This window comes from Vipera berus, assembly GCF_964194415.1.
Source record: "Vipera berus genome assembly, contig: HAP1_SCAFFOLD_147, whole genome shotgun sequence".
NCBI lineage: Eukaryota > Metazoa > Chordata > Lepidosauria > Squamata > Viperidae > Vipera > Vipera berus.
The window spans coordinates 7,501-29,945 of NW_027673565.1; the positions used below are offsets into that span (position 1 = coordinate 7,501).

At 54.1% G+C, this 22,445-nt stretch overlaps 2 protein-coding genes and 1 pseudogene across 5 annotated transcripts; all 3 read left to right on the plus strand.

Annotated features, from left to right (window-relative positions):
* Positions 1 to 60: 60 nt before the first annotated feature.
* On the plus strand, positions 61 to 2,137 carry LOC308679305 (arylacetamide deacetylase-like 4; annotated as a pseudogene). Its single transcript has 2 exons — positions 61 to 71; positions 878 to 2,137. The product of its transcript is annotated as an arylacetamide deacetylase-like 4 (transcript).
* A 271-nt stretch (positions 2,138 to 2,408) lies between these two features.
* On the plus strand, positions 2,409 to 6,641 carry PINK1 (PTEN induced kinase 1; the record flags this gene model as incomplete). 2 transcript variants are annotated; one of them, XM_081346915.1, is made up of 8 exons in its annotated part: positions 2,409 to 2,825; positions 3,494 to 3,775; positions 4,122 to 4,225; positions 4,390 to 4,572; positions 4,966 to 5,129; positions 5,317 to 5,444; positions 5,883 to 6,119; positions 6,350 to 6,641. In XM_081346915.1, the coding sequence occupies 8 exons, from the start codon at positions 2,409 to 2,411 to the stop codon at positions 6,608 to 6,610; spliced, it is 1,776 nt and encodes a 591-aa protein (XP_081203041.1). In that variant the 3' UTR covers positions 6,611 to 6,641. The 2 variants fall into 2 exon arrangements, with proteins under 2 accessions (XP_081203041.1, XP_081203042.1); XM_081346916.1 differs by having other exon boundaries at positions 5,320 to 5,444.
* Positions 6,642 to 8,667: 2,026 nt separating this feature from the next.
* AGMAT (agmatinase (putative)) lies at positions 8,668 to 12,041 on the plus strand. 2 transcript variants are annotated; one of them, XM_081346911.1, is made up of 7 exons: positions 8,668 to 9,071; positions 9,415 to 9,617; positions 9,776 to 9,824; positions 10,360 to 10,555; positions 10,879 to 11,058; positions 11,167 to 11,251; positions 11,586 to 12,041. In XM_081346911.1, the coding sequence occupies exons 1-7, from the start codon at positions 8,719 to 8,721 to the stop codon at positions 11,687 to 11,689; spliced, it is 1,170 nt and encodes a 389-aa protein (XP_081203037.1). In that variant the 5' UTR covers positions 8,668 to 8,718; the 3' UTR covers positions 11,690 to 12,041. The 2 variants fall into 2 exon arrangements, with proteins under 2 accessions (XP_081203037.1, XP_081203038.1); XM_081346912.1 differs by lacking the exon at positions 11,167 to 11,251.
* Positions 12,042 to 22,445: the final 10,404 nt, after the last annotated feature.

A 22,445-nucleotide genomic window follows, 5' to 3' on the forward strand; every position in this document is an offset into this window, starting at 1 on the left:
GAAAGGTCGTTTTTCAAAGGCCCTGGGGGACAGCGGATTTCATCGGACAGGAAGTCCGCCATGTTGAGAAGGTCTCTGTATAATGAAGTTAGGGGAATGATTAACAAGGACCGGAAGTCAGCCGTGATGGGAAGGTCGTATTTCAAAGGTTCTGGGGGACGGCCGATATCGACGGACAGGAAGACCGCCGGCCCGAGAAGGTCTCTCGGACATTACTCGTGAGGAACGAGCTGGCGGACGTGCGCGGAAGAACGATGGAAGCGGATCGTCCCTTTCGGAGGAGCATAGAGTGGCGACTGTTTGGCTGACGCTCTGCGCTTTGGGGCTTCGTTTCTCGGTGTCCCGATCCTAGGCAAAAGGAAGCTTACATAAAATCGGAAGTTGAAGTAAGGTTTATTTTTAAAAGGCTTCCTAACGCATCTACGATTAAAATGGAATATTTGTGATGTTTCAACTATTTTAAATTATTTGGGTTGCATGTGTGTGCGTACGCAAATGGGCACGCAAATTCAGACATACCCCTACGCATGCACGCAATTCTGTCTTTTTCTGAAAACTCCCGTTACATTATCTTTAGAATATGAATAAATTAATTTTAATGCTTGGCCGTGGCAGAATGCATCTTTGTGTGCTATTGTTGTTGCATTTTGTCCTGATCCTGGGGTTTAGGCTTTAATTATTTCTATAAAATATAAATTAGTACTCCTTGATTTTTCAACCTAATTTACTGTTATTTTGACTCCTATATATTGTACAAAATAGGATTTGGAATGAGACGTCACATTTTACGCCCTTAAGATAAATGTGTGTGCCTATATAGCCTTACTTTCCACAAATGTACTTTTCTCATTAAAAATGATCAAATTGTTCACTACAGGGTGGACCCTCAGCAGGTTGTGCTGGCTGGCGACAGCAGCAGAGCTGCCATCCTGGCTGCCATTTCTCAGCAGTTGATGATGAGAACGGACCTGTCGCCTGTCAGGGGCCACGTGCTGCTCTACCCTTTTCTCCAAGCTCTGAACTTCAATATGCCTTCCTATCGGCAAAACCACTCTGTTCCCTTATTAATTAAAAAACCGGCTGTTCGTCTTGGCTTGCTCTATCTGACGGAAACCAGTGCCAGGATTGAGGAAGTTATGGGCAATGCCCACGTTCCCCAGGAGCTCAGGGTAAAGTACCAGAAATGGGTCAGCGCAGAACTCATTCCAGAGGAGTTTAAAGTCTTGGGTTACGAGCCATTTGTACCCTGTCCGTTTTCAGAAGATCTTTACCAAAGCAGCAAAAGAGCATTTGAGCCCATGTTTTCCCCACTGTCATCCGGCAGACACTGTCATCTGGCAGTTTCCAGAGACTTTCCTTCTAACGTGAGAACACGACATTTTTCAAGATGATGCCTTGCTGTACAAGAAACGGCTGGAAGAGAACGGCGTGTAGGTCAGCTGAAGGATGGATTCCACGGGATCTGCCTGCTGACCGGTTTGGGGGCCCTGGAGTCTCCCAGTACAAGGAGGAGCATGAAAAGCATAATCCAGTTCCTAGAGTGGTTCTAGACTTCCACCAGCCCCATTTCTCTGCCTTGTTTTTCCTCCCTGTGCCCCACAGATCTTGATCTGAAGAGGTGGCACCCTGTGAGTTCATCCAGTTGTCCTGCTTACCTGGCTTGAAGACTGCCCACCAACCGTTTGAAGGGGACACATCCCTCCCTCTCATAGTCCACCACTTGGGTAGCCTGGTGTCAGTGCTGGGTGTTGTGCTGTGAAAGTGTGGCTTTCCCCCTTACGCAAAGAGAGGATCTCCCAAGTGGGCGATTGAAGGGGCACAGAGGCCCGGCCCGGAGAGTGGCCAGGTGTCCAACGGTTGCAGTCTTTGTCTCCCTACGGACAGGACGGTGGTCTGCGGGAGTAACAGTCTCGCAGAAAACCCAGTGCAGCATTCAGGCGACCTCTATTCCCACAGGCAGACCAAAATGAACGAAAAGGGATTGCCCCTAAAAAAGGCTCTGGAGGCCTTTGGTGCCAGTCTCTTTCACCCGCTGGCATACGTTCTCTCTCCTGGCAGGACCTCGCCTTGAACTCTGCCTTCCTGCCACTCTGCCCCCCCAGGAGGACTTTCCCTCCGGCAAGACTGGTGCAGAAGGACCCCTTAGGGGACCATTCCTTGTGGACTTTTCCTTGTGTCCCCCTCTTACCTTACCTCCTTTTCTGAAACAGGTTTCCCCTGTTTGCTGAGCCTCTAGAAGAGACCCTGGCGGCCGTCGAGAAACCAGCGTTCCACCCTTACCGCCCTTTCGCTCCTCTCCCCCCCCCCTATAGCAGCTGCTCTCTTCCCCCAAAGAGCAAGTCTGCTCAGAAGGCTTTCAAACACCCCTGAAGAAGACTTCGACCCCCAGCATCCCTCTGCCTCCGCGCATGCGCGCTGCTTGTGGAAGTTGGCCGTTCAGGTCCGCTTTGCCCGCCCCGCCCGCCCGCCGGTCTGCGTGGCCCCGCCCCCTCCGTGCGTGCGGCCTAGTCAGGGCGATGGGGCTTCGTCGGGCGCTGGGCCTCGGGGCGCGGCTGGGCCGGGTCTTCTTGCGGGGCTGGCTCGGAGGGCCTCCCCGGCCGGCCGCGCCTGCCGCCCGCTTCTCCGCCGGCCAGCCCCCGCGCCCCCCGGGGTTGCTCCTCCTGCGCCTGGCCGCGGCCCGGCTGGGCCTCCGCAGCATCCCTCTGCGGCGCCTCCCGCCGGCCCCGCGGCGCCTGGGGCTGACCCTGGGGCTGGGGCTGGCTCTGCTGGAGCCCCCGGCGGCCGAGGAGGAGAGGCGCGCGGCCGCGGCCTGCAGGGACATCCAGGTGCGGGCCGCGTTTCTGGGCGACGCCGTTGCCGGAGCAACGGCCCAGCCTCCTCCCTGGAGGGCCGGCATCGTTTCCAAAGGAGAGGGGCGGGGCCGTGGGAGGGGGAAAGGGGGGGTCCAACCCCCTCCGTTTCCTCCCCCCACCCGAAATGCCCGCTGGGGTGGAATCCCAGGCCGCCCCCCAACTTCCAGCTTCCCTTCCTCCACGGCCCGCTTTTTTTTTGTCCTGCTCCTGCAGGTTGTTGGTTTCACAGATATTTTTACACTTGTTTGGGTGGAATCAGCGGCTGCTGTAACCCCCGAATAGGTGCAGGGCAGGGAAAGGGGGAGGCTGTGCAAGGTTCATACCGAGTTATAACCTCTGAAGACAAACCCTGTTCCTTCCTGGCACTGATGATGTCACCTAGTTGGGTCATGAAATGTCTGAAAGGAAATGATCAAGACACACACACACACACACACACACACACACTTATACCAAGGTAGCCAAAAACCTAAAGGCGGAGCAGGCCTTAATGGCAGCAGAGGGAGACAGAAGCCATGGACAACTGATCTCAGTTGGCTGCACGGAGGAGGCCCTGCTTTTTCCCTTCTGGCCCGAAGCAATTGCGCCTGGCATTCCTTTTTGTGCTTAGAAGCCTCTGACGTGGCTGCTCTTCTTTCCAGACCATATTCCTCCCGAGGAACAAGCCTCAAAAGCACACCCTGGGATTATTCGCCCGGCGAGGCTTCAGCCTGGAAGAGTATTTCATCGGCCAGTCGATTGGCAAAGGCTGCAGCGGGGCTGTGTATGAAGCGGCCCCTCCTGCCACCCCCGCCGTAGAGGGAGACCGGGTGCTCAAGCAGAGGCCTGGCGATGGGGGCGCTTCGGACGTCCAGGGTGCAGCAGAGGCCAAGGGCTGGAAGGAAGGATTTCCGTTGGCTATCAAAATGATGTGGAATATTTCGGTAGGGAACTGGCCTGGGTGGCTTTCCTGGCTGAAAGTAAATATTTGCTCTTAGAGAGCCAGTTTGATTTAGTGGCATCAGGCTCTAGAAACCAGGAGATGGTGAGTTCTAGTTCCACCTATGAAAGCTGGCTGGGTGACTTTGGCCCTGTCACCAGGAGACTGGGAATTCTAGTCCCATGAAAGCTGACTGGGTGACTTTAGGCCAGTGTCTCTCTCTCAGCCATCCCACCTCACAGGGCTGTGGTGGGCAAAATAAGAGGAGGAAGGTAGGTTATTTTTAAAAATAACAAAGGGACATAAATACATTAAAATTAACTGTCTTTATTTGATTCTGGCTTTTCCAGGCTGGTTCTTCTAGCGAATGCATCCTGACCAGCATGTCTCAAGAACTTGTCCCAGCCAGCGGACGGGCCCTTTCTGGGGAATTTGGAGGAGTTGCCAGGCCCAGGTAGGCCTTACCAGTTCTGGTGGGCTTGACAGGTGGAGAACAGTTTATAGGCACAGAAAATAGGAAAAGAGACGAGGTTATAGTTTTGCAACTCAACCTAGCAGCATCAGAGAAGACGAGCCGTCTCTCACGTTGGCAGTGTTGTGATTGTCGTCTTGAAACAGGAAGCACCTCTTTGGGAAGAAGTGGCTGAAACCTCACCCCAACATCATCCAGGTGATTCGGGCTTTCACATCTCAGGTCCCACTGCTGCCAGGTGCCACGGTGGACTATCCGGACGTCCTGCCTTCCACCTTGAACCCCTCCGGAATTGGGCACAGCCGCACCCTCTTCCTGGTGATGAAGAAGTAAGCAAATAGATATCACAAAATGGGTCCTTTGGCGCTCTGACCTAGGGGGCTTGCCTCGGGAGCCCTCAGGGTGGAAAAGCAGGATACAGATGAAATGAAGAATAAGAACTTTACGACAGGGAAATGAGGAGCTTTGTCCTCAAGGACCAGTTCCGCAGCTTGTGGTGGGTGGCATCCCTAAAAGGTTCAACAAGTCACCCTGAATGTTCAGCACCCTGGACAGAGCCCAGAAAATAGCTCTCTTTCTCTGCCATTATCATTAAAACAGGCCTTGGTTGCCTGGCTTCTGAACGGGCCCCCCACACGGGGTCAGTGCGGGACCTGCACGTTGGTTTCACAGAGCGAACCCCATTCAGCTGTGGCTGCCTTCCTCTCCCTTGCTCTGCTCAGCTACCCGTGCACGTTGCGGCAGTACCTTTCTGAGGGGTGCCCGGACCCTCATGTGGGGGCTGTGATGATCTTGCAGTTGCTGGAAGGGGTGGACCACCTGGTCCGGCAGGGAGTCGCTCACCGAGATCTGAAATCAGACAACATCCTGGTGGAGTTTGACTCGGGTGCGTTGCATTTTGTAACCGATTTACATGGGACCCTGGGAGGTTTCTGTTCCCTGCTGACACCGAAGAAGTTAAAGCGTGTTCTGCTGCGGTCTCTCCCCAGGCCCTTTTTCTGGGAGGGAAAAACAGCTGTGGGTGTGTACTCAGCCGTGGTCCTCTCTCCACTTCCTCCCCGTTGTCCTTGCAGCAGGGTGCCCAGGGCTGGTCATCACCGACTTCGGGTGCTGTTTGGCCGACAAAACGCTGGGCCTGAAGCTGCCCTTCCCCAGCTGGTATGTGGATCGCGGGGGCAACACCTGCCTGATGGCACCTGAGGTAGGTTTTGGGGAGAGGGACCGCCTCTGGGTGCCCCAGAAGGAGCCCGTCCAATGCTCTCTTTTTTTCTGAGTAAAGGGGCTGTAAAAATAGGGAAGAGAAGACTGTCGCTTTAAGGAATGAAAAGGGAAACAAAGTAAAACTAAGAGGGATGTATTTATACAAAAGCATGCAAGCGATTTTAATTTGAAGTCTAGAAACGTTAAAGCTTCGTGCTAAATATTTCTACCCCAACACACATTTTGTACCGATAGAGGATGGTGAACCAGTAGAAACCTCCTTACCTTCTCCTAAATCTGAGCCAGGACTTGAATGGCCCAAATCGACTGTTAGGCAGGAAAGAGGCAACGCTGTGAATTAAAACTCAGCCGCCCCCACGTTGGTCCCGTGGCTCACTCCTCCCCCTTTCTAAAAGCCTTCCCCTCCCCCCTTCCCCAGGTGGTCACGGCCGTGCCAGGCCCAGGCGTGGTGATCGATTACAGCAAGGCAGACGTCTGGGCGGTGGGGGCCCTGGCCTACGAGATCCTGGGGCCCGGAAACCCCTTCTACGGCCAAGGGGGGGCTGCCCTGGACAGCCGCAGCTACCGGGAGGAGGAGCTGCCCCCCGTGCCCGCACCAGCAGCCCCGGAAGTGAAGGAGCTGGTTGCGAGGCTCCTGAGGCGGAACCCTGCCAAGGTGAGGACGGCGCGTCTGTCGTGGTGCCATGATGTCAGCCACCATGAGAGCCAGAAACTTGAATCCTCTTTCTAAAAGCTTCCTGCCTCGGATTCCCTGTGGCCAAGGGGTGGAGTTCCCCAAAGGGATTTCTGAGGAGTCAGTGTGGAGGAGCTCAGCCACCAGTGCCCGGTGGGCTCAGGGATTTGGCTCGTCCTGGGCTGACCTGTCCACCGCTGCTTCCTTTCCAGAGGCCCTCGGCCCGAGTGGCGGCCAACGTCCTGCACCTGAGGCTCTGGGGCGGAGAGGCTCTCGTCCAGGCGGGCCTCCCTCTCCGCCAGCTGGTGGCCTGGCTACTTCGACAGTCGGCTGCCGCTTTGCTGACCGACCGGCTGGGCGGCGCCCAAGGGGTCGTGTCCCGCTTGAAGAGAGGCTTCCTGGCCAACCTGGACTACGAGGACCTCTGCGAGGCAGCCGCCCTGCTCTGCTCCTGGAGCGGGGGGGCGGCTTAGCCTGCCCCCTCAGTAAAAGCACCCCCGCTGATTCAGGCCTCCTGTCATTGTGGGCCCTGTCTGTGTGTGTGTGTGTGTGTGTGTGTGTGTAAGCAGCTTCCAGGTTGTGCTGTAGCACAAAGGAGGGGGAGGGTTCAGCTGTGGAAACTGACATTGTCTCCCTCAGATCCATCCAGCTGCTGGTTGTTGCCGTGATGAGGCTGGTCTGGGGCCTCTTGGGGCCTCTTTTGGGGTGACCCATGGTCTGGTGGGACCTCAGCTGTGGTCTCCAGAATGCGGGGTCCTCCCTTGGCTTCCTAGCTTCCTGCTTGGAGTAGCATTTGACAAGCGGGGTTTTGAGCTGCCTATTATTTAAAACCTCTTGCTTGCATGTTTGACCCTAGAGGGAAGTTGTAAAACAGAGCAAAATGCTGGAACCCCAAAATGGTGGATGACTCATCATTTAATTGTTGAATTGAAACAAGGTGAGTTAAATATCATCCTCACCTGCTTCATTGCGATTCTGTTTTTTCCCCCCAGTAGAACCAATTTGTGGAAGTATGGAAAGATTCGAACCCACCGCCCAAATAGTCATGTCCTCCAAGTGCAAGCCCACCAGTTCCTTACTTAGTTGCTGGTGGCGCTTTAACAGAGGCCAGGAATTCCCCTGAAAACCCCTTCAGCCAGTTCAAAGGGGCTCCAGCTTCCCCTGTTGAATGGCACTTGTCTGAGGTAGCACATCTGCCCGCTTGGGAGAGCAGCAGCCTCAGCTTTGGGAAGGCGTTAGGTGGGGGCCTCCCCTGGGACACAGGCGCCTCCTGGAGGCCCCAAGGGAGAAGAGGGGGAGCCACTGATTTTTTTTGGGGGGGGGCTCAGTGTGGAAGGGAGAGCCCCTCCCACCTCTTAATTTGTGACAGGCAGTGTGGAAAAGCCTGCCCCCCCCCTTCGCAAATCCAAAATCAGAGAGCGGTGCCATCTTGTATGCTTGGCTGTGCCCGGGGTGCCTTCCTTAGTGGTGTAGTTTGTTAGAGGTGGAACTGCTTGTTTGGTTGTGCAAATAAATTGCATTCACATTTGTGGAGTTGAGTGTGTTTGGTGCTTGTGGGGGGAGGTTGTTCCTGTGGTTTAAAGGCATGTTTTAAGTTTATTTTGCTGGAAATCCATGATAAATCCTTCCTTCTTTCTTTCTTTCTTTCTTTCTTTCTTTCTTTCTTTCTTTCTTTCTTTCTTTCTTTCTTTCTTTCTTTCTTTTTTTCTTTCTTTTTTTCTTTTTGATGATGTGCTTAATGATGAATGCAGAAGACAAAATCAGGTGATCAAGTTCCTAGGCCTGAATGTTTTCAAGTTGGCTGGCTGCAGGTCCTCAAGGTGGAAGCGAAACAGGGCCGGGAAGCCTTGGGCCCCAGCCATGCCAGCGCCCCCCCTCCTTTGTCTTTCACCGCCTGGCCCTCCTTGGCCCGGGCTCAGCCTGCCTGCCGTGGGTTTTGGGGGTGGGGGGTCTGTTTGGTCCTGGGAAACTTAGTTGGCCATTTTCCTGCAAGGAAGAGAAACAGCCAAGGGCCAAGCACAGACACACACACACACACAAAATCTCTCCCCCATGGAGGGGGCCTGCTCCCTGGCTGGGGGTGTTGGTGGGGCGGGAGCACCTGGGCAGGTCTTTCCAGGGCAGAGCAGAAGGAGGGAAGCTACGTTTTCCCGCAAAGGCCGCTCAGGATCCCTCAGATGGTGTCTTTTGAGAGAGTCACCTCTCCACAAATGCAGAAAAATCTGACTGGCTGGCCTTTTGCAGGCAAGGAAGCGGTCAGAATGGCCTTTCCTTTCAAGGTGGAGCGGCCCATGTTTACTGCAGTCCGGATGCATCATGTATCTTTAAACTGTTTTCTTAGGTGGCTTTTTAAAGTGTCCTGTGGCCAAAGGAGGAAATGGAAGTGCGTACTTGAGGGACGCCTCAGCTGGCCACGTGCCAGGCGTGGGCGGGTATATATTTCCCTGCCCCATGGTTGGCAGGAGGTCATGACTCCTGCCCTTTGGCTGCTGGAGCAGGGAGGGAGGGAGGGAGGGGCAGGCTGGCACTTCTCCCTGGCAGCTGCCAAGGCTCTTCTCGGTTGCGGCTGCTGAGTGGCGGCATGGCTGGTCTCCTTGCCCCAGGGGGCCGAGGTTTGCTCCGGGCCTCATGTCAGGGTGTCCGGCGCCTGGCACCGGCTCTGCGCTCCTGCTGCAGCCAGACCCACCCGGCCCTCCACCAGGGCATCACCTGCAGGACTCCTGGGGGCTCTTTCCTGCATGGCAGGAGGCTGCCCTGCCCTCGCCAGGCGTCAGGCTCTGCCTTCAATGTGCCCCCCAGCGCCGAGGACACGGCCAGGCTGGTGGGTGTCTGCTCCATGTTCAAGCTGCCCATGCAGGATTCGGCCGACGGGCTGGATGTGGCCTTTGTGGGCATCCCTCTTGACATCGGCACCTCCAACCGCCCTGGGGCCAGGTAGGGGGGCCCCTTCTTGGAGTGTGGGGGGTAAGGCCTGTCCAGCAGCCCAGGATTGGGGGGGGCAGCAGTCTACCACTTGTGCAGGAAAAATCCTGCATCAAATTAACATTGCTTGGGCTTAATTCACCAGGCTTGCTTATTTGATCATTTGGTTCTTTGAAACCTGCTGGAGCAGGAAATTCTCGAGAGCTGGTGGGCCTGATCCACCGAGCCACAAACCGGGGTCTTTAGTGCTCTTGAGCCCAACCAGGCGGGCCATTACTGGGGCTGTTTGAGGCCAGGGAGGTGGCCTTGGGGGGTGTTTGTGGGGGGGAATGTGTCAAGCAAGCTGCTTCTCCAGATTTGGCCCTCTTCACCTCCGTGCTGAGTCGGTCATGGTGCGCCGTTTCAACCCCGCCACCGGGGCAGACCCCTACCACTCGCTCCAGGTGGCTGACATCGGGGACGTGGGCATCAACCTCTACGACCTGAAGGACAGCTGCAGGAGAATCCGGGAAGCCTATCGGAGGATCGTGGCGGGGGGCTGCATCCCCCTCACACTGGGTAAGCCAAGCAGGAGAAGGGCGGTGGGCTTGGCCTGTGCTAAACAAAGGGGTTCTGCCTCCTGTCCATCACTCCCGTCAAGTGGCGGGCAGTTCAACAGATATCTGCCCCAGGAAAGGAAGGGGTTATTATTCACATGCTGTTTTTGGATTCTGCAGGCGGAGACCACACGATAACCTACCCCATCCTGCAGGCCTTGGCAGAGAAGTGAGTCCAAGGTGCAGTTTGGGACAGATAAGTCAGTTTTGGGATTCTTATTTGTCTTGTTGATTGGAAAGTAGCCAGAATCCCACTACAAAGAGGATGGCAACAGGGATCTCTGTGCAAACTGTGGAGGGGGCTGAACTGGAACAAACACATTGACCCCCTCCCTTTCCCCTTGAAGGTTCTAATTTTAGGCTGGCATACTCTGCCGCCCAGGCCAAGTATGTGGCTGGTTCACACTGGAGTTACACAACCCCCTGGAGAAAACATTAACTAATCCATGATTAATTTAAGAGCCCTCCCTGAAAAACAGAGCGGCTGCATTCACACAAGCTTGATTGCTTCCAGTCCCGGCTCTTTCTTGTCATGGTGGCCAAGTGTGTTGTGCGAACTGCCCATTTGAGAGTGGAGGATTCAGGGATTTGGAGAAATTGAAGAAGTGGCCCCCGCAGGGACCAGCTTAAGAGGCTATGTGAAGCCGGCCGGCCGTGGCAGACTATCCTCCAGGCACCGACCAGCCTTGTCCTCCTCCCCGCAGGCATGGTCCGGTAGCACTGGTCCACGTGGATGCCCACACCGACACAGGTGACCAAGCGCTGGGGGAGCGGATCTATCACGGCACCCCATTCCGGCGCTGCGTGGAGGAGGGGCTGCTGGACTCCCGGCGTGTCGTTCAGATCGGGATCCGGGGCTCCTCCTACTCCCCGGATCCATACAGGTTTTCCTGGGATCAGGTGAGCCCTGCCACCCCCCTGAGGGATCTCTTCTTTCTAGCTGATCCAGATTTCTGGAGCCAAAGCAAAACGGGCACCTGAGATGGCTTGAAACTGCTGGGAGGGGGCGATGAAATATAGGGGAAGGGTCCTTGAAGACCCCCATGAAGCCAGCTCCCCCTTTTCACTTATGCCAAAGGTAAAGGTGACCCTTGTCCACTCGCAAAGCCACCCTTTAAATTAACGGGGACTTTCTATTGGGGGGAGGAATCCCAATGCTCCCTGGGGCTGGGAGGACCCCCGTGCCCTTCCCAACTAAGACGTCCCCTCCGACCCCTCCGCAGGGCTTCCGGGTGGTGCTGGCGGAGGACTGCTGGATGAAGTCGCTGGCCCCTCTGATGGTCGAGGTGAGGGCGCAGGTGGGGGACCGGCCGCTCTACCTCAGCTTCGACATTGACGCGCTGGACCCGGCCTTCGCTCCCGGCACGGGGACTCCCGAGATGGCAGGCCTCACCCCAGCCCAGGTCAGCCAACTGCTTTCATTTGGGCACCTGCCCTGAGACCCCCGGGGGGGGCCTTGTCCTGGCGGCCTCTCCGCCTGCCCACTCGCTCATTCTGGCTCCCCCCACCAGGCTCTGGAGATCATCCGAGGCTGCCAAGGGCTGTGCGTCGTGGGGGGGGACCTGGTGGAAGTGGCCCCTGTGTACGATCTTTCCGGTAAGGGGGCTGGGGAGGGAGGGAGGACCAGGCTTCCACTCCCCGAATGTCAGATTCAGTGCCCAGGGCGGCCCCTCACATGCCCTGGCACCCTTGAGCTTGGGGGAGCCTCCCAACCCGTCCGCTCCTGCCCCATTTCACAGGGTGGCAGGCTGAGGCTGAGGTCATTTGGGGGTTCCCATCCTTTCCTTCCCCCCAAAGGTTGACCCCTTGGGGGAGGGGCTTCAGAGATGCTCAGTGCCCAGAAAACCACCCTCTGTGTAATTGTGCCAGCAAAATGCCCCCCCCCCGGGCCTCCCCTCTTGCTGAAATGCCTACTACTCTCTGCCTGCAGGCAACACGGCCCTCCTGGGTGCAAACCTCCTCTTTGAGATGCTGTGCGCCCTCCCTGGGGTGAAGAGGAGCCCCCTCCCCAAAAAGTCTGACTCCACGCTCTGAGAATAAAAGGGTGGCCCCCCCACCTCTGGGATCTCGGCTTTACAATATCTGCACCAGGCACCCTTGGAGACACGTAGGATCGACAGCGCCCCCCCCTCTCCCCGATCCTCTTCTGGTTTTGGAGTACTGCAGTACTGGCAGGAGGCTGCTGCAGTACTGGCAGGAGGCCGGCTCCTGAGGCTGGTCTGCGACTCCTCCGTTTAGGGGGAGAGACTGGAGACCCATCAGCCTTGTTGAGAGGAAGATTGGAACCCAGATCCCTGGAAGAAAGCCCGTTGCCCTTTAATTCCCCCCCTCCGCTAAATGACTGTCTTGTAGCCAGACATTAAAATAAGTTTATTTCAGCTTCAAACGGGTTTCAGAGTCTTAAAGCAAAGCAAACCCCAAATAAAGGCAGTGCTTGTTCACAGATACCCGGAAAGGGGAGGGGGGAGGGGGGAAAAAGGCTGTTTGCCCAATAAATTATTTATTCCCTGATACCCGCTCGTCCTCCGTATCAAAAGTGCAAAATTCATCACTCTCCCTCCAAAGCGACTTCCCTGCCTGCACTGCGGTGCCCGTCCGTTTTGGGGCACCCCTTTTCTTCAGGAGACGGGAGGCAACCGGAGGGGGGGGCAGAGGTGGTTGTGGGGGAACGAAAGTTGCCAAAGAGGAAAGGGGGGGGCTGCAGGGGAGGGATGAGGGCAGCTCAAGGCTCTGGGTTGTGCCATCTCGTCCCTTTTGGCTGCAGGCCACTTGGGCGGGGGGGGGGCAAAGCGCTGTGTTGGGCCAGGCTTGCCATTCGCCATCACTTGGCAAGGGAGCTGCCTCGGTTTTGGCACTGGCCGATGGAGTGCCCAGGTCAGCCCGCTGCCCCAAAGTGTGTTGGCGTGGGGGAGGAACGTCCCCCTTGGCAAAGCCCCCAGGCTCTGCTGAAGGCCCCTTCTCCTAAAGGAATCTTGTCTCGCCCGCTGCTGTCAAGGCAAATGGGGGTGGGGTGGGAGACACCCCCAGCCTGAAACTCAATCCCTCCCCTCATTGGGGGCAGAGTAGGGGGTTGATTTCCCCCCCCAGCCGTCTTTGTGGGGCAGGGCAGCCCCCCCCCGTGCCTTTCCTCAGTTCTCCCACCATAAAGGACCACCTGCAGGACTCTGGATCAAACTACCGAAAAGCCTTCTCGCGGGGAGAAAGCTAGCACCTCAAGAAAGGGCAGAGTCACCTACAATCTTCCAGGAGCTGAAGGGGAGAAGCTGCTATGTATCGTCTCCCCCCCACCCCTGCAGCATCTGAACCCCACAACCCACCCCGCAGTCTCAAGCCTGGCAGCCTATCTAGACACGTAGAGATCAACTTGAAGTATGAACAGCCCCCCCCCTCCAAAAAACAGGCACTCTCCCTGCCCCGTCCCAAGGGAGGGAAAAGGGAGGGGAAAAGGCAGCTCCACACAAATGTAAACAAAAACAGAGGGTCCGGGCGGTCGGGTCACCTCCAGATCCAGGACCCTTGAGACAGGGAGCCATCCCAAAGGGGTTTTGGTTTTGCACTTGCAATCAGGTGTGTGTGTGTGTGTACACAGGAGGTCACTTATGGCTGTAGACTAGACATCCTGACACAGACAGCCATGGAAGGAGACGGATGAGGGAAAATGGCCCATGGATCTGGGTGGGGCCTGGGTGGGGCCTGGCCGGGCCCATTCTGCAGCTTCCCCAGACCTGGAGGGTGAGAGGGGGTGGCAGGCACCTCCTTACCTGCTCCCCCCACCACTAGACCACCCGCCCTGTCAACCGGTCAGTAGCCAAGGAAAGACACGGCTAGTCAGGAAAGGCTGGGGGAGTCGGGCCCCAGGGCATGCAGGGGGAGGCCAGGCCCCAGCGAGCCACAGGTGGACGGTCTGGAGGGACAACAAAGCCCATCTTCAAAGGAGCAGCAGCAGTAGGAATCCATAGCCTGAGAGTCTTGACAGCAGCACTGGCTCCCACAGGTGCTTCGAAGGCTGGGGGAGGAGACGCAGGTGCGGGGTGGGTGGGTGGGTGGAGAAACCACCCCTGCCCAGGCTCCCCTGAGACAGTCCACACTATTTGACCCCAGAGGGCTGGTCAGCACCTTCCTCCGTCGGCCCCGAGGGCGAGGGCATGGTTTCTAACTCACTGGGCCTTGGAGAGGTCATCTAAAAGCTACAGTCTCATCGGACATCCAAGAGGCTCCCCGGGGTCCTCCTTCTGGGTACGAGTAATCCAGTCGCTTCTCAACCTTTCTGGATGATTTTAATCGAGGGGGGGCCTCAGTCCAGGGCGGGCCAGGAGGGGATATAAAATCTTTGCAAGGACCCCTCCAGCAGCCACTCCATCCAGAAGGACAGCTGGTGCAGCTTGCCCTTCAGGCTCTGGGGGCCCCACGCCGAGGAGGGCCTGCCCCAGGCCTCTGCCGGGCCGACAGCCTTGTCCTCGCCGGGGCCCAGGCAGCTGCTATCACCCTCCTTGGGCTGGGGGCGGGCAGAAGGGGCAGAAGTACTTCTTATGGCCATTCAGGGCCAGGATGTCGCCTGTGGAATTTTCCGGCAATGGGATTTTCCCATGTATTTTACCAGGAAACATAGATAGGGCAGGCTAGAAAAGTCAGTGCCCTCCTAACTATACCCAAGCACTCTGAATTTGTTGGCGATGTCAATTTTGCTCTATGAGTTCACGGTGACCTAACCCTAAGTGGAATTTTCCGGCAATGGGATTTTCCCATGTATTTTACCAGGAAACATAGGGCAGGCTAGAAAAGTCAGTGCCTGTTGTGATTCAGGGTCAGCCTGTGGGTTCGGCAGTTGGGTCGGATGACTCAGATGAGGGGGAGGAGGGGGGTGTTGAAGAACTTGCTGATGATGGCTTTGAGGCTCCGCAGAGCCCCCAGCCAGGCCCCTCCTACCTGGTGGAGACCCAGCTGTGTGAGCCTGATAGTGTGGATGAAGATGACCCACAGCTGGCCCTGTTCAAGGACGCCCGACGCAGGAGGCAGTCAAGTAGGAGTGAACGGAGGAAGGCAATGGGGCTTCTCGGAAGGAGGGGGAGAGAGGCCACGCCCTGAACTCTTTATAAAGGACTTGTGTGGGGAGGGCTGGTTTGCTGAAAGCAACCGCTCAGATAGTGTTTCAAAGCTCCTGTATCTTGGTACGTGTCTTGTTTGTTTTTTGTAGTAATAAATTTGGCAGACGTCATTCCAGCCTCTTGCCGTCTGTAAAGGGGTTGCCTTTTCTGCAAGGCCGGTAGCAGGCTGGTACAGAACAGTGCCCTCCTAAACATACTCAAGCACTCCAACATTGTTGGCGATGTCCATTTTGCTTCTATGAGTTCATGGTCACTTAACCCTAAGTGGAATTTTAGATAGGGTAGGCTAGAAAAGTCAGTGCCCTCCTAAGTACTTGTTTGATTTTTCAAGATAAAGTATTTACTGTTATTTTGACTCCTATATATTATAGAAAATATGATTTTGAATGAGACATAACATTTTACGCTCTTAAGATATATGTATAGGCTTACTTTCAACAAATGTACTTTTCTCATTAAAAATGATCAAATTATTCACTATCAATATGTTCTGTATTTAATATTTTCAAACTGTTGTGGAGCTGTACTTTCTGGAAGATGTTTTCTGCCCCGTGTCCCTTCACGGTTGAACAGAGGCGCAGGCTGTTGGAGGTGAGTCTGTGTTGTCTGCATCTCAAACTGAAGTGCAAATGGTTCCTGTAGTCTGCAAATTTTCTGGGAATCTGTTCATTAGAGCTGAAGCAGCTTTATTTTTGTGGCTGCTATACCTACTTGGAGAGGGACACGGTGGCTCAGTGGGGTAGGACGCTGAGCCTGTTGACCAGAAGGTCGGCAGTTTGGCGGGTCGAATCCCGAGTGCCGCGTAACAGAGTGAGCACCTGTTACTCATCCCAGCTTCTGCCAACCTAGCAGTTCGAAAGCACGTAAAAATGCAAGTAGAAAAATAGGGACCATTATGGTGGGAAAGTAACAGCGTTCCGTGCGCCTTTGGCATCTAGTCATGCCGGCAACATGACCACGGAGATGTCCTTGGACAAGCGCTGGCTCTTCGGCTTTGAAACGGAGATGAGCACCAGCCCCTAGAGTCGGAAACGACTAGCATGCATGTGCGGGGGAACCTTTACCTTTACCTTATACCTACTTGGACCACAGGATGGCATGGTTTTCCATCCCTGACGGCTGCAGAACTGGCACAGAAGAAGGAATCCTGTTTCAAAAGTGTTGAACAGAATTAAACATATGACTAGGATAGTTTCAACAGACAGAATAATCATAAAATGCCATTTAAAAGGTTTATTTCTTTTTGTGGCTGCTATTTTCTGGCAAAGGTCAGACATTGTCAATGTAAGCAGCTCTCACGAGAGATCGATGGGCCGTTAAGGTGCTTCCAAGTAAAAGAGGCAGGATGCAGAGATGCAATCATTATGAAGCTTTATTCATCGATAGATTATATAGAAAGAGCTATATGGCATGGAGGCATCCATGCTTGTATGATAGAGAGAGAATGCATGCAAGAGAGAAAAGAATAAGATGCAGAACAAGAACAAAGAGCAGCCCCTGAGCAGAGGTATTTATGGGGGGTCTCAGCTCCTCCCTAACCATAAAACACTCCAATGGGGCTGCAGGGGCCTAGGACCCCTGACTCATCAGTGGAAGCAAAGAAGCCTCTTTGCTTCCATCTGATGACCCTTTTGGGTAACTGCCAATGGCTGGCACAAAACATCTAACAATTCCCCTTCTTGCCAGCCAATGACAGGGACCAGTGAATGTGTGTGAGGGGGCGAGCAGGTGTCATAGACATGTATAAAAACGTTCAGAAGACCAAACACAAACGCTTACACAGAAGGTTGTGCCGGTCAATGGGAACAGGTTGGGTGAACAGATCAGCTATCTGGTCAGCTGTGTTACAATGCTCAACATGTATGAAACCCTCCTTGGCAAGCTGTCTGACATTTTTATAGCGTATGTCTATGTGGCGAGATCTAGAGCCTACTGCATAAGCCTCCGAGATTGCAATTGCGGCTGTGTTGTCCTCTAGAATTTGGATGGGCAGAGGAGGAGATGCCCAGATGCTCGTTATCAGATCATTGAACCAAATCAAATCATTGGCCGTGTCTGACAGGCTGGCATATTCAGCCTCGGCCGTGGAGCAAGAAACAAATTTTTGCTGCCTAACATGCCAATGTATTGGACAGCCATTTAGCAATATGAGGAAACCAGAGGTGCTCCGTCTACTTTTGGTGTCACCAGCCCAGTCTGCGTCTGAGTAAGCGGAGAGCTGGGCCGTCTTCCCCTTCTCTGGTTCCAGCACAAGGAGAGCATCGGTCGTGCCCCTGAGATACCTAAGTACCCTCTTAACAGCATTCCAGTGGAATTCCTTTGGGTGTTCCACGTGCCTGGACAATAGATTCACAGCTAAAGCTATGTCAGGCCTGCTCCAATTGCTGATGTATAGCAAGGAGCCAATCACAGATCTGTAAAGCGTGTTATCTGTGAACTCAGGACCGTCCTTGTGAGTATGGTTGTAAAAGTCACTTTGCATTGGGCTATGCGTTGGGTTAGATTCTGCCATTTTGCATTTGGCCAATAACTCCTCTATCTTTTCTTTTTGAGATAGAGCGAACCCCCCCTTATTGGCCAAAATGTGTACACCCAAGTACTTATCAACCCGCCCCAAAGATTTCAGAGTGAACTTTTCCTCCAGGGCCTTGGCAAATTCATCACACCCTTCCTTGTCAGGCCCTACATATAGTAGGTCGTCCACACAAACTAACACCCGTTCTGTGGTACCCTTGGAGTTGCGTGTGAAAACACATTCATCTGCATGGGATGCAGTGAAACCAACTCGTTCTAAACTTTTTCTAAGGCAGTCATACCATAGTTTCCCCGACTGCTTGAGGCCATATAACCCTTTGTGGAGTAACCATGTATTTCCCCCTTCTTGCTGGTAGCCAGGAGGGGCCCTCACGTAGATCTGCCGGTCCAGGTTGGCGTGGAGGTAAGCCGTCTGGATGTCGAATTGGAAGACTTCCTCCCCCAGAGCGGCTGCAGTCACGAGGGCGGTCTTGACGCTCTCTGCCTGGACAGTTGGAGAGTAGGTCTCCCCATAGTCCTCCATGTAGCGTTGGGCGAATCCCTGAGCTACCAAACGGGCCTTATACAGGTAGAGGCCATTGGCAAGTGGTTTTGCCTTGTAAACCCACCTTGTGCCAATGACTTTCCTGTCCTTTGGAGGTTGCTGCGGGGTGAAGACCTTGAGTTGTTTTAGGCTCTGCATTTCCTTCTCCATCGCAAGCTGCCATTTCTCCTGTTCTTCGATGGGCAGCTCCTGGATGTCAGAGAAGGATTTTGGGGTGACCACAATGCTGTTGACAGACGCGATGTGCCCAATGTCAATTCTCTTTGGCGGGATGCCTTTGTTGGACCGCTTTGACCTCCTTACCTTCTGCCACTCATCGCCTTTTTCTTCTGCGGGTTTTTGAGGTGTCGTTGGGGAACTGGATGGCTCATCCTCCCCATCTGAACCAGGTGGGATGACATCTTCGTCTTGTTCCACACTTTCGTCGGTGGCAGGGTATGTGGACGTCTCAGGTGATGTCGTAGTCGGTGTGCCCTTGCTGGGACGGTTGATATATGGGCTCAGATCATTGGAGTGTATCTGGGCCCAATTGGAGTCCTCTTCGAAGGAGGCAGATTGAGAAGTCACAATCCTGCCCCCTTCTCCCAGGAAACGGTAGGCCTTGGAGCCAGGAGCGTAGCCCAAGAACCTCAGTCTCTGGGAGACAGATCTCCCCTTCTTCCGCAGCTGCTTGGGGATGTGAACCCATGCGTAGGACCCAAACACACGTAAATGTCCCAGATTTGGTTTCCTACCGTGAACTAGGAAATATGGGGTCTGGTTCACAACACTGCTCCAGGTGCGGTTTAAGGTGTAATTGGCGTATTTTACCGCTTCTGCCCAGTATGATTCTGCGACTCCAGCGTCTGCAATCAGACTACGCATCATAGTTTGTAGAACTCCATTTCTTTTCTCTGCCACGCCATTCTGAGCTGGAGTGAAAGGCGCGGTAAGAAAATGGCGGATGCCCTTACGCCTTACCCAGTCCTGGAATTTTCGGGACATGAACTCAGCCCCGTGGTCGCTCTGCAGTTGTGCGATCTTGGTTTTATACTGGGTCTCTACAAAGTTGTAGAGTGATTTTATGGCGTCAAAGGCTTCAGATTTTTCTGTGAGGATATACACGTGGCCGTACCGTGAAAAATCATCAACGGCAGTGAGAAAATACTGACTTTTCCCTAGGGATGGTGTGAAGGGCCCGACCAAATCGACATGTACTAGTTGGTACGGGTATTGGGCCTTACGTAGTGACACTTTTGGAATGGGCGCAGCCTTCCTCTTTGACCTCTTACAGATTGCACAGTCCAGGAATACCTCACAATCTTTGAGCTGGACTCCCTCAGCAAACTCTCCCATCTTTTTAACTACAGGGAAGCTTGCATGACCTAATCTTCGGTGTAAGAGATGGGCACACTTATCGTGGAGTGGCTTCCCCACTGACACCCTCTTGGCATTGGTTGCCTTGAGCGGTGCTTCAAGTGACAGCTGAGGTTCGGATTTCTTATCCACACTGCCTTGCTGTGGGGGCTTGGATGCAACTGCTTCGGCCTTACGCTCGTTAAGCAGCCTTGGGGCTGGCTGTGGGGCCCCTTCTGAGGTGGGTGGTTTCTCAGGGGAGAAATATGGCAAACCATTTATGATGGCAATATTTCCAATGACCCTCTGGTTCCGGGTGACATGACCTCCCCCTTTGCGAAATAGAACTTCCACCCTGTCATCGTCACATAATTTGATAATGCTTAATAGGTTGTTGGCAATGGAGGGAGCATGTAAAACACCTTCAACTTTTCCAAGCCCGGGTACAGAAACAGTTCCCTCCCCAACAACCAAAGCCTTATCACCATTTGCCACCTTGACAGATGAGTTAATTTTCTTTAACCTTTTAAAACCTTGTTTCATGTTGGTAATGTGAGATGAAGCTCCAGAGTCCAGTAACCATAAGTCAGTGGGGCTATCAGCCTTTGTGGTGGGGGCACAAGTATGCAGAAAATTTCCCTTGGTATTTCCTTTGCCCCTGCCACGCCCCCTTCCTTGCCCCTTGCCCCTTACTTGATTGGGACCACGCTTGGGGCCTTGTTGATAATGGGGGCAGTCCTTCTTGAGGTGCCCCTCAGAGCCACAGATGAAACACTTGAGTAGAGCATTAACCTGCTCTGAGTTGTGGTGTCGTCTGCTGGCTGGCTGGGTGGTGACTCTGGTGTATTCTCCTGCATCTCTTTGTCTCCTATCTTCCTCAATGAGTCTGCCCTCGAGATAGGACAGAGGCATGGCTTCATCCCTGCCCCCCTCCAGAGAAATAATAAAATTGCTCCAATTTTTGTCCAGGGAAGCCAGGATGACAGCGACCATGTTCTCTTCAGGTACATGGTAGTTTCTGGACATCAGTTGCGCCCTGAGCGATTTTAATTTTCCAAGATGTTCTGCCATGCTGGCACCAAACCTGAGTCTTGTGTGGTAAAACTCAGTTGTGAGTCTGGTGAGGGAACCAATGCTGTTGCTGTTGAATAAATTGTATAACAACTGCCAAACTGCGCTAGCTGTGAGCCCATCTGGAATGCTAGGGAACAAGTTGTCATCTATCGAACTCATTAGAGTGGTGAAAGCTTGTCTGTGCCGCCACTCTTCTCGCAGTCCCCACGGAAGAGGTGGTGGATTCAGAGCCATCTCAAGAGTCCCATCCTTTAATAGACATACCTGCACATTTCTATTCCAACTGTGGTAGTTCTCCCCCCCAATTTTCAGTTTTTCAAAGTCATGTGGTAACGGGGACGCAGGTACAAGTGAATTCTTGTCTGTTTTGTCATGATTTGAAAAAATTTGAGAGGTTTCCATTGAAAAGAAAGGTAAAGGGACCCCTCTAGTGGTCGTTGGTGGTATTTTTCTCTGATTTTCAGATGGCCCCATCTGGGCATGCCCGGAAAACATGTGATCAGGGGGTGGGCATTGCCCAAGATTGCCAGCCGGCAATTGGATTTGAAAAAACTCTGGAAATCCTTCCTGGAGCCTTCCCGGCCCTGGATTGCCCCAAAGATGCTGTGGATTGCCTTGAGAAGCCCATCGCTGGTCCTCAAAACCTTGGGGATGGCTAAAGCCGATGCTGGAGGAGGGGGCCAATCCCCCCGAAGGCCATCTGGTAAGGAGAACGTCTGAGGGGTGGCGAATGGAAAATTGGGGGCCCCGGGGAGAGGGTCGGGGGCCTTGGAGGGTAGGTTACCCCCGATGTTGGAGCTGCAGTCTTTTTGGCTTCGAGGGCCGCAACTAGGACCTGGATGGCTGTTTTAAGCGCAGCTGTATCTGTATCAGCCTCGGCTGAACAGTCCTTATTGCCATCATAGGTCTTGAGGGTTTCTGGTGGGGAGAGCCCAGTAGTTTGCATGCTGCTACGGCTGGATGCCAGGGATTGCTGGGCCTCCAGGCTTAATTGAGGCCTGTCTTTATTAGACCATGTGGGGTTACTGGGGGCCGCCATCTTGTTTCCTGTGCCGGGCCATGTGGCCTCCCTGGGGGCAGCCATCTTGTTTCCTGTTGCCCCAGGAAGCTGTAGGTCACAGTTTGGCGGGGAATTTTGCGCTGAAAGCCCTGGGGTCCCGGGGTTACTCAGGGTGGCGGGCGCCATATTAAGAGGCCTCGTGGTCGCTGAGGGGGGGCTTACCCGTCATCCAGAGTCCCTCTGCGCTGATGTCCCGCGTGGAGAGGCTTGTGGGGGCTTCTGTACTGCAAGGAATTTTAGGAGCAGTTCCTTGCATTCCTGTGTAGACATTTGGTCTACGCGGTGCCTGTGCTGGGCCCGGACCGCTTCTGCTGCATCTGTGCAGTCTTGGGCGGACTGTAAAACTTCCATGCTTCCCTCTGTGGCGTGCAGATGGAAGCCATCTGTGCTCTCACCTGGAACGGAGCTTGCTTCAGGGGCTGTAGGTAGGGCTGCTGATCTTGACTGAAGACTCCTGGTCACAACCGGGGACCTGCTGCCATCCGTTTCAGTTTCAAATCTAGGCATCTTACTGCTAACTGCAAGCTTGGAAGCTTTACCTTAAACCATCCTCTCTGCTACCAACTTGTAAGCAGCTTTCACGAGAGATCGATGGGCCGTTAAGGTGCTTCCAAGTAAAAGAGGCAGGATGCAGAGATGCAATCATTATGAAGCTTTATTCATCGATAGATTATATAGAAAGAGCTATATGGCATGGAGGCATCCATGCTTGTATGATAGAGAGAGAATGCATGCAAGAGAGAAAAGAACAAGATGCAGAACAAGAACAAAGAGCAGCCCCTGAGCAGAGGTATTTATGGGGGGTCTCAGCTCCTCCCTAACCATAAAACACTCTCTCCAATGGGGCTGCAGGGGCCTAGGACCCCTGACTCATCAGTGGAAGCAAAGAAGCCTCTTTGCTTCCATCTGATGACCCTTTTGGGTAACTGCCAATGGCTGGCACAAAACATCTAACAGTCAATGCCTGGCGGCAGTCCCAGAATTGAGGCACAAGAGAAGATGTGGCAGGTAAGCTGGCAGGAAGAGAAAGCAACGGCGGCACCCAAGTTAAGGGTAACAAAAGCATCAGACGGACTGTGTACACTACAGGGACAAAGAGTGGCAAAGGTCAGAGAGTCAATGCCCGGTGGCACTGAC

Excerpts from the sequence above, each read along its gene's own strand:
- AGMAT (XM_081346911.1), top strand. The coding sequence starts at position 8,719 with ATGGCTGGTCTCCTTGCCCCAGGGGGCCGAGGTTTGCTCCGGGCCTCA. Across the intron at positions 10,556-10,878 it reads ACAGGTTTTCCTGGGATCAG|GGCTTCCGGGTGGTGCTGGC; the intron begins GTGAGCCCTGCC and ends ACCCCTCCGCAG. Across the intron at positions 11,252-11,585 it reads CCCTGTGTACGATCTTTCCG|GCAACACGGCCCTCCTGGGT; the intron begins GTAAGGGGGCTG and ends CTCTGCCTGCAG.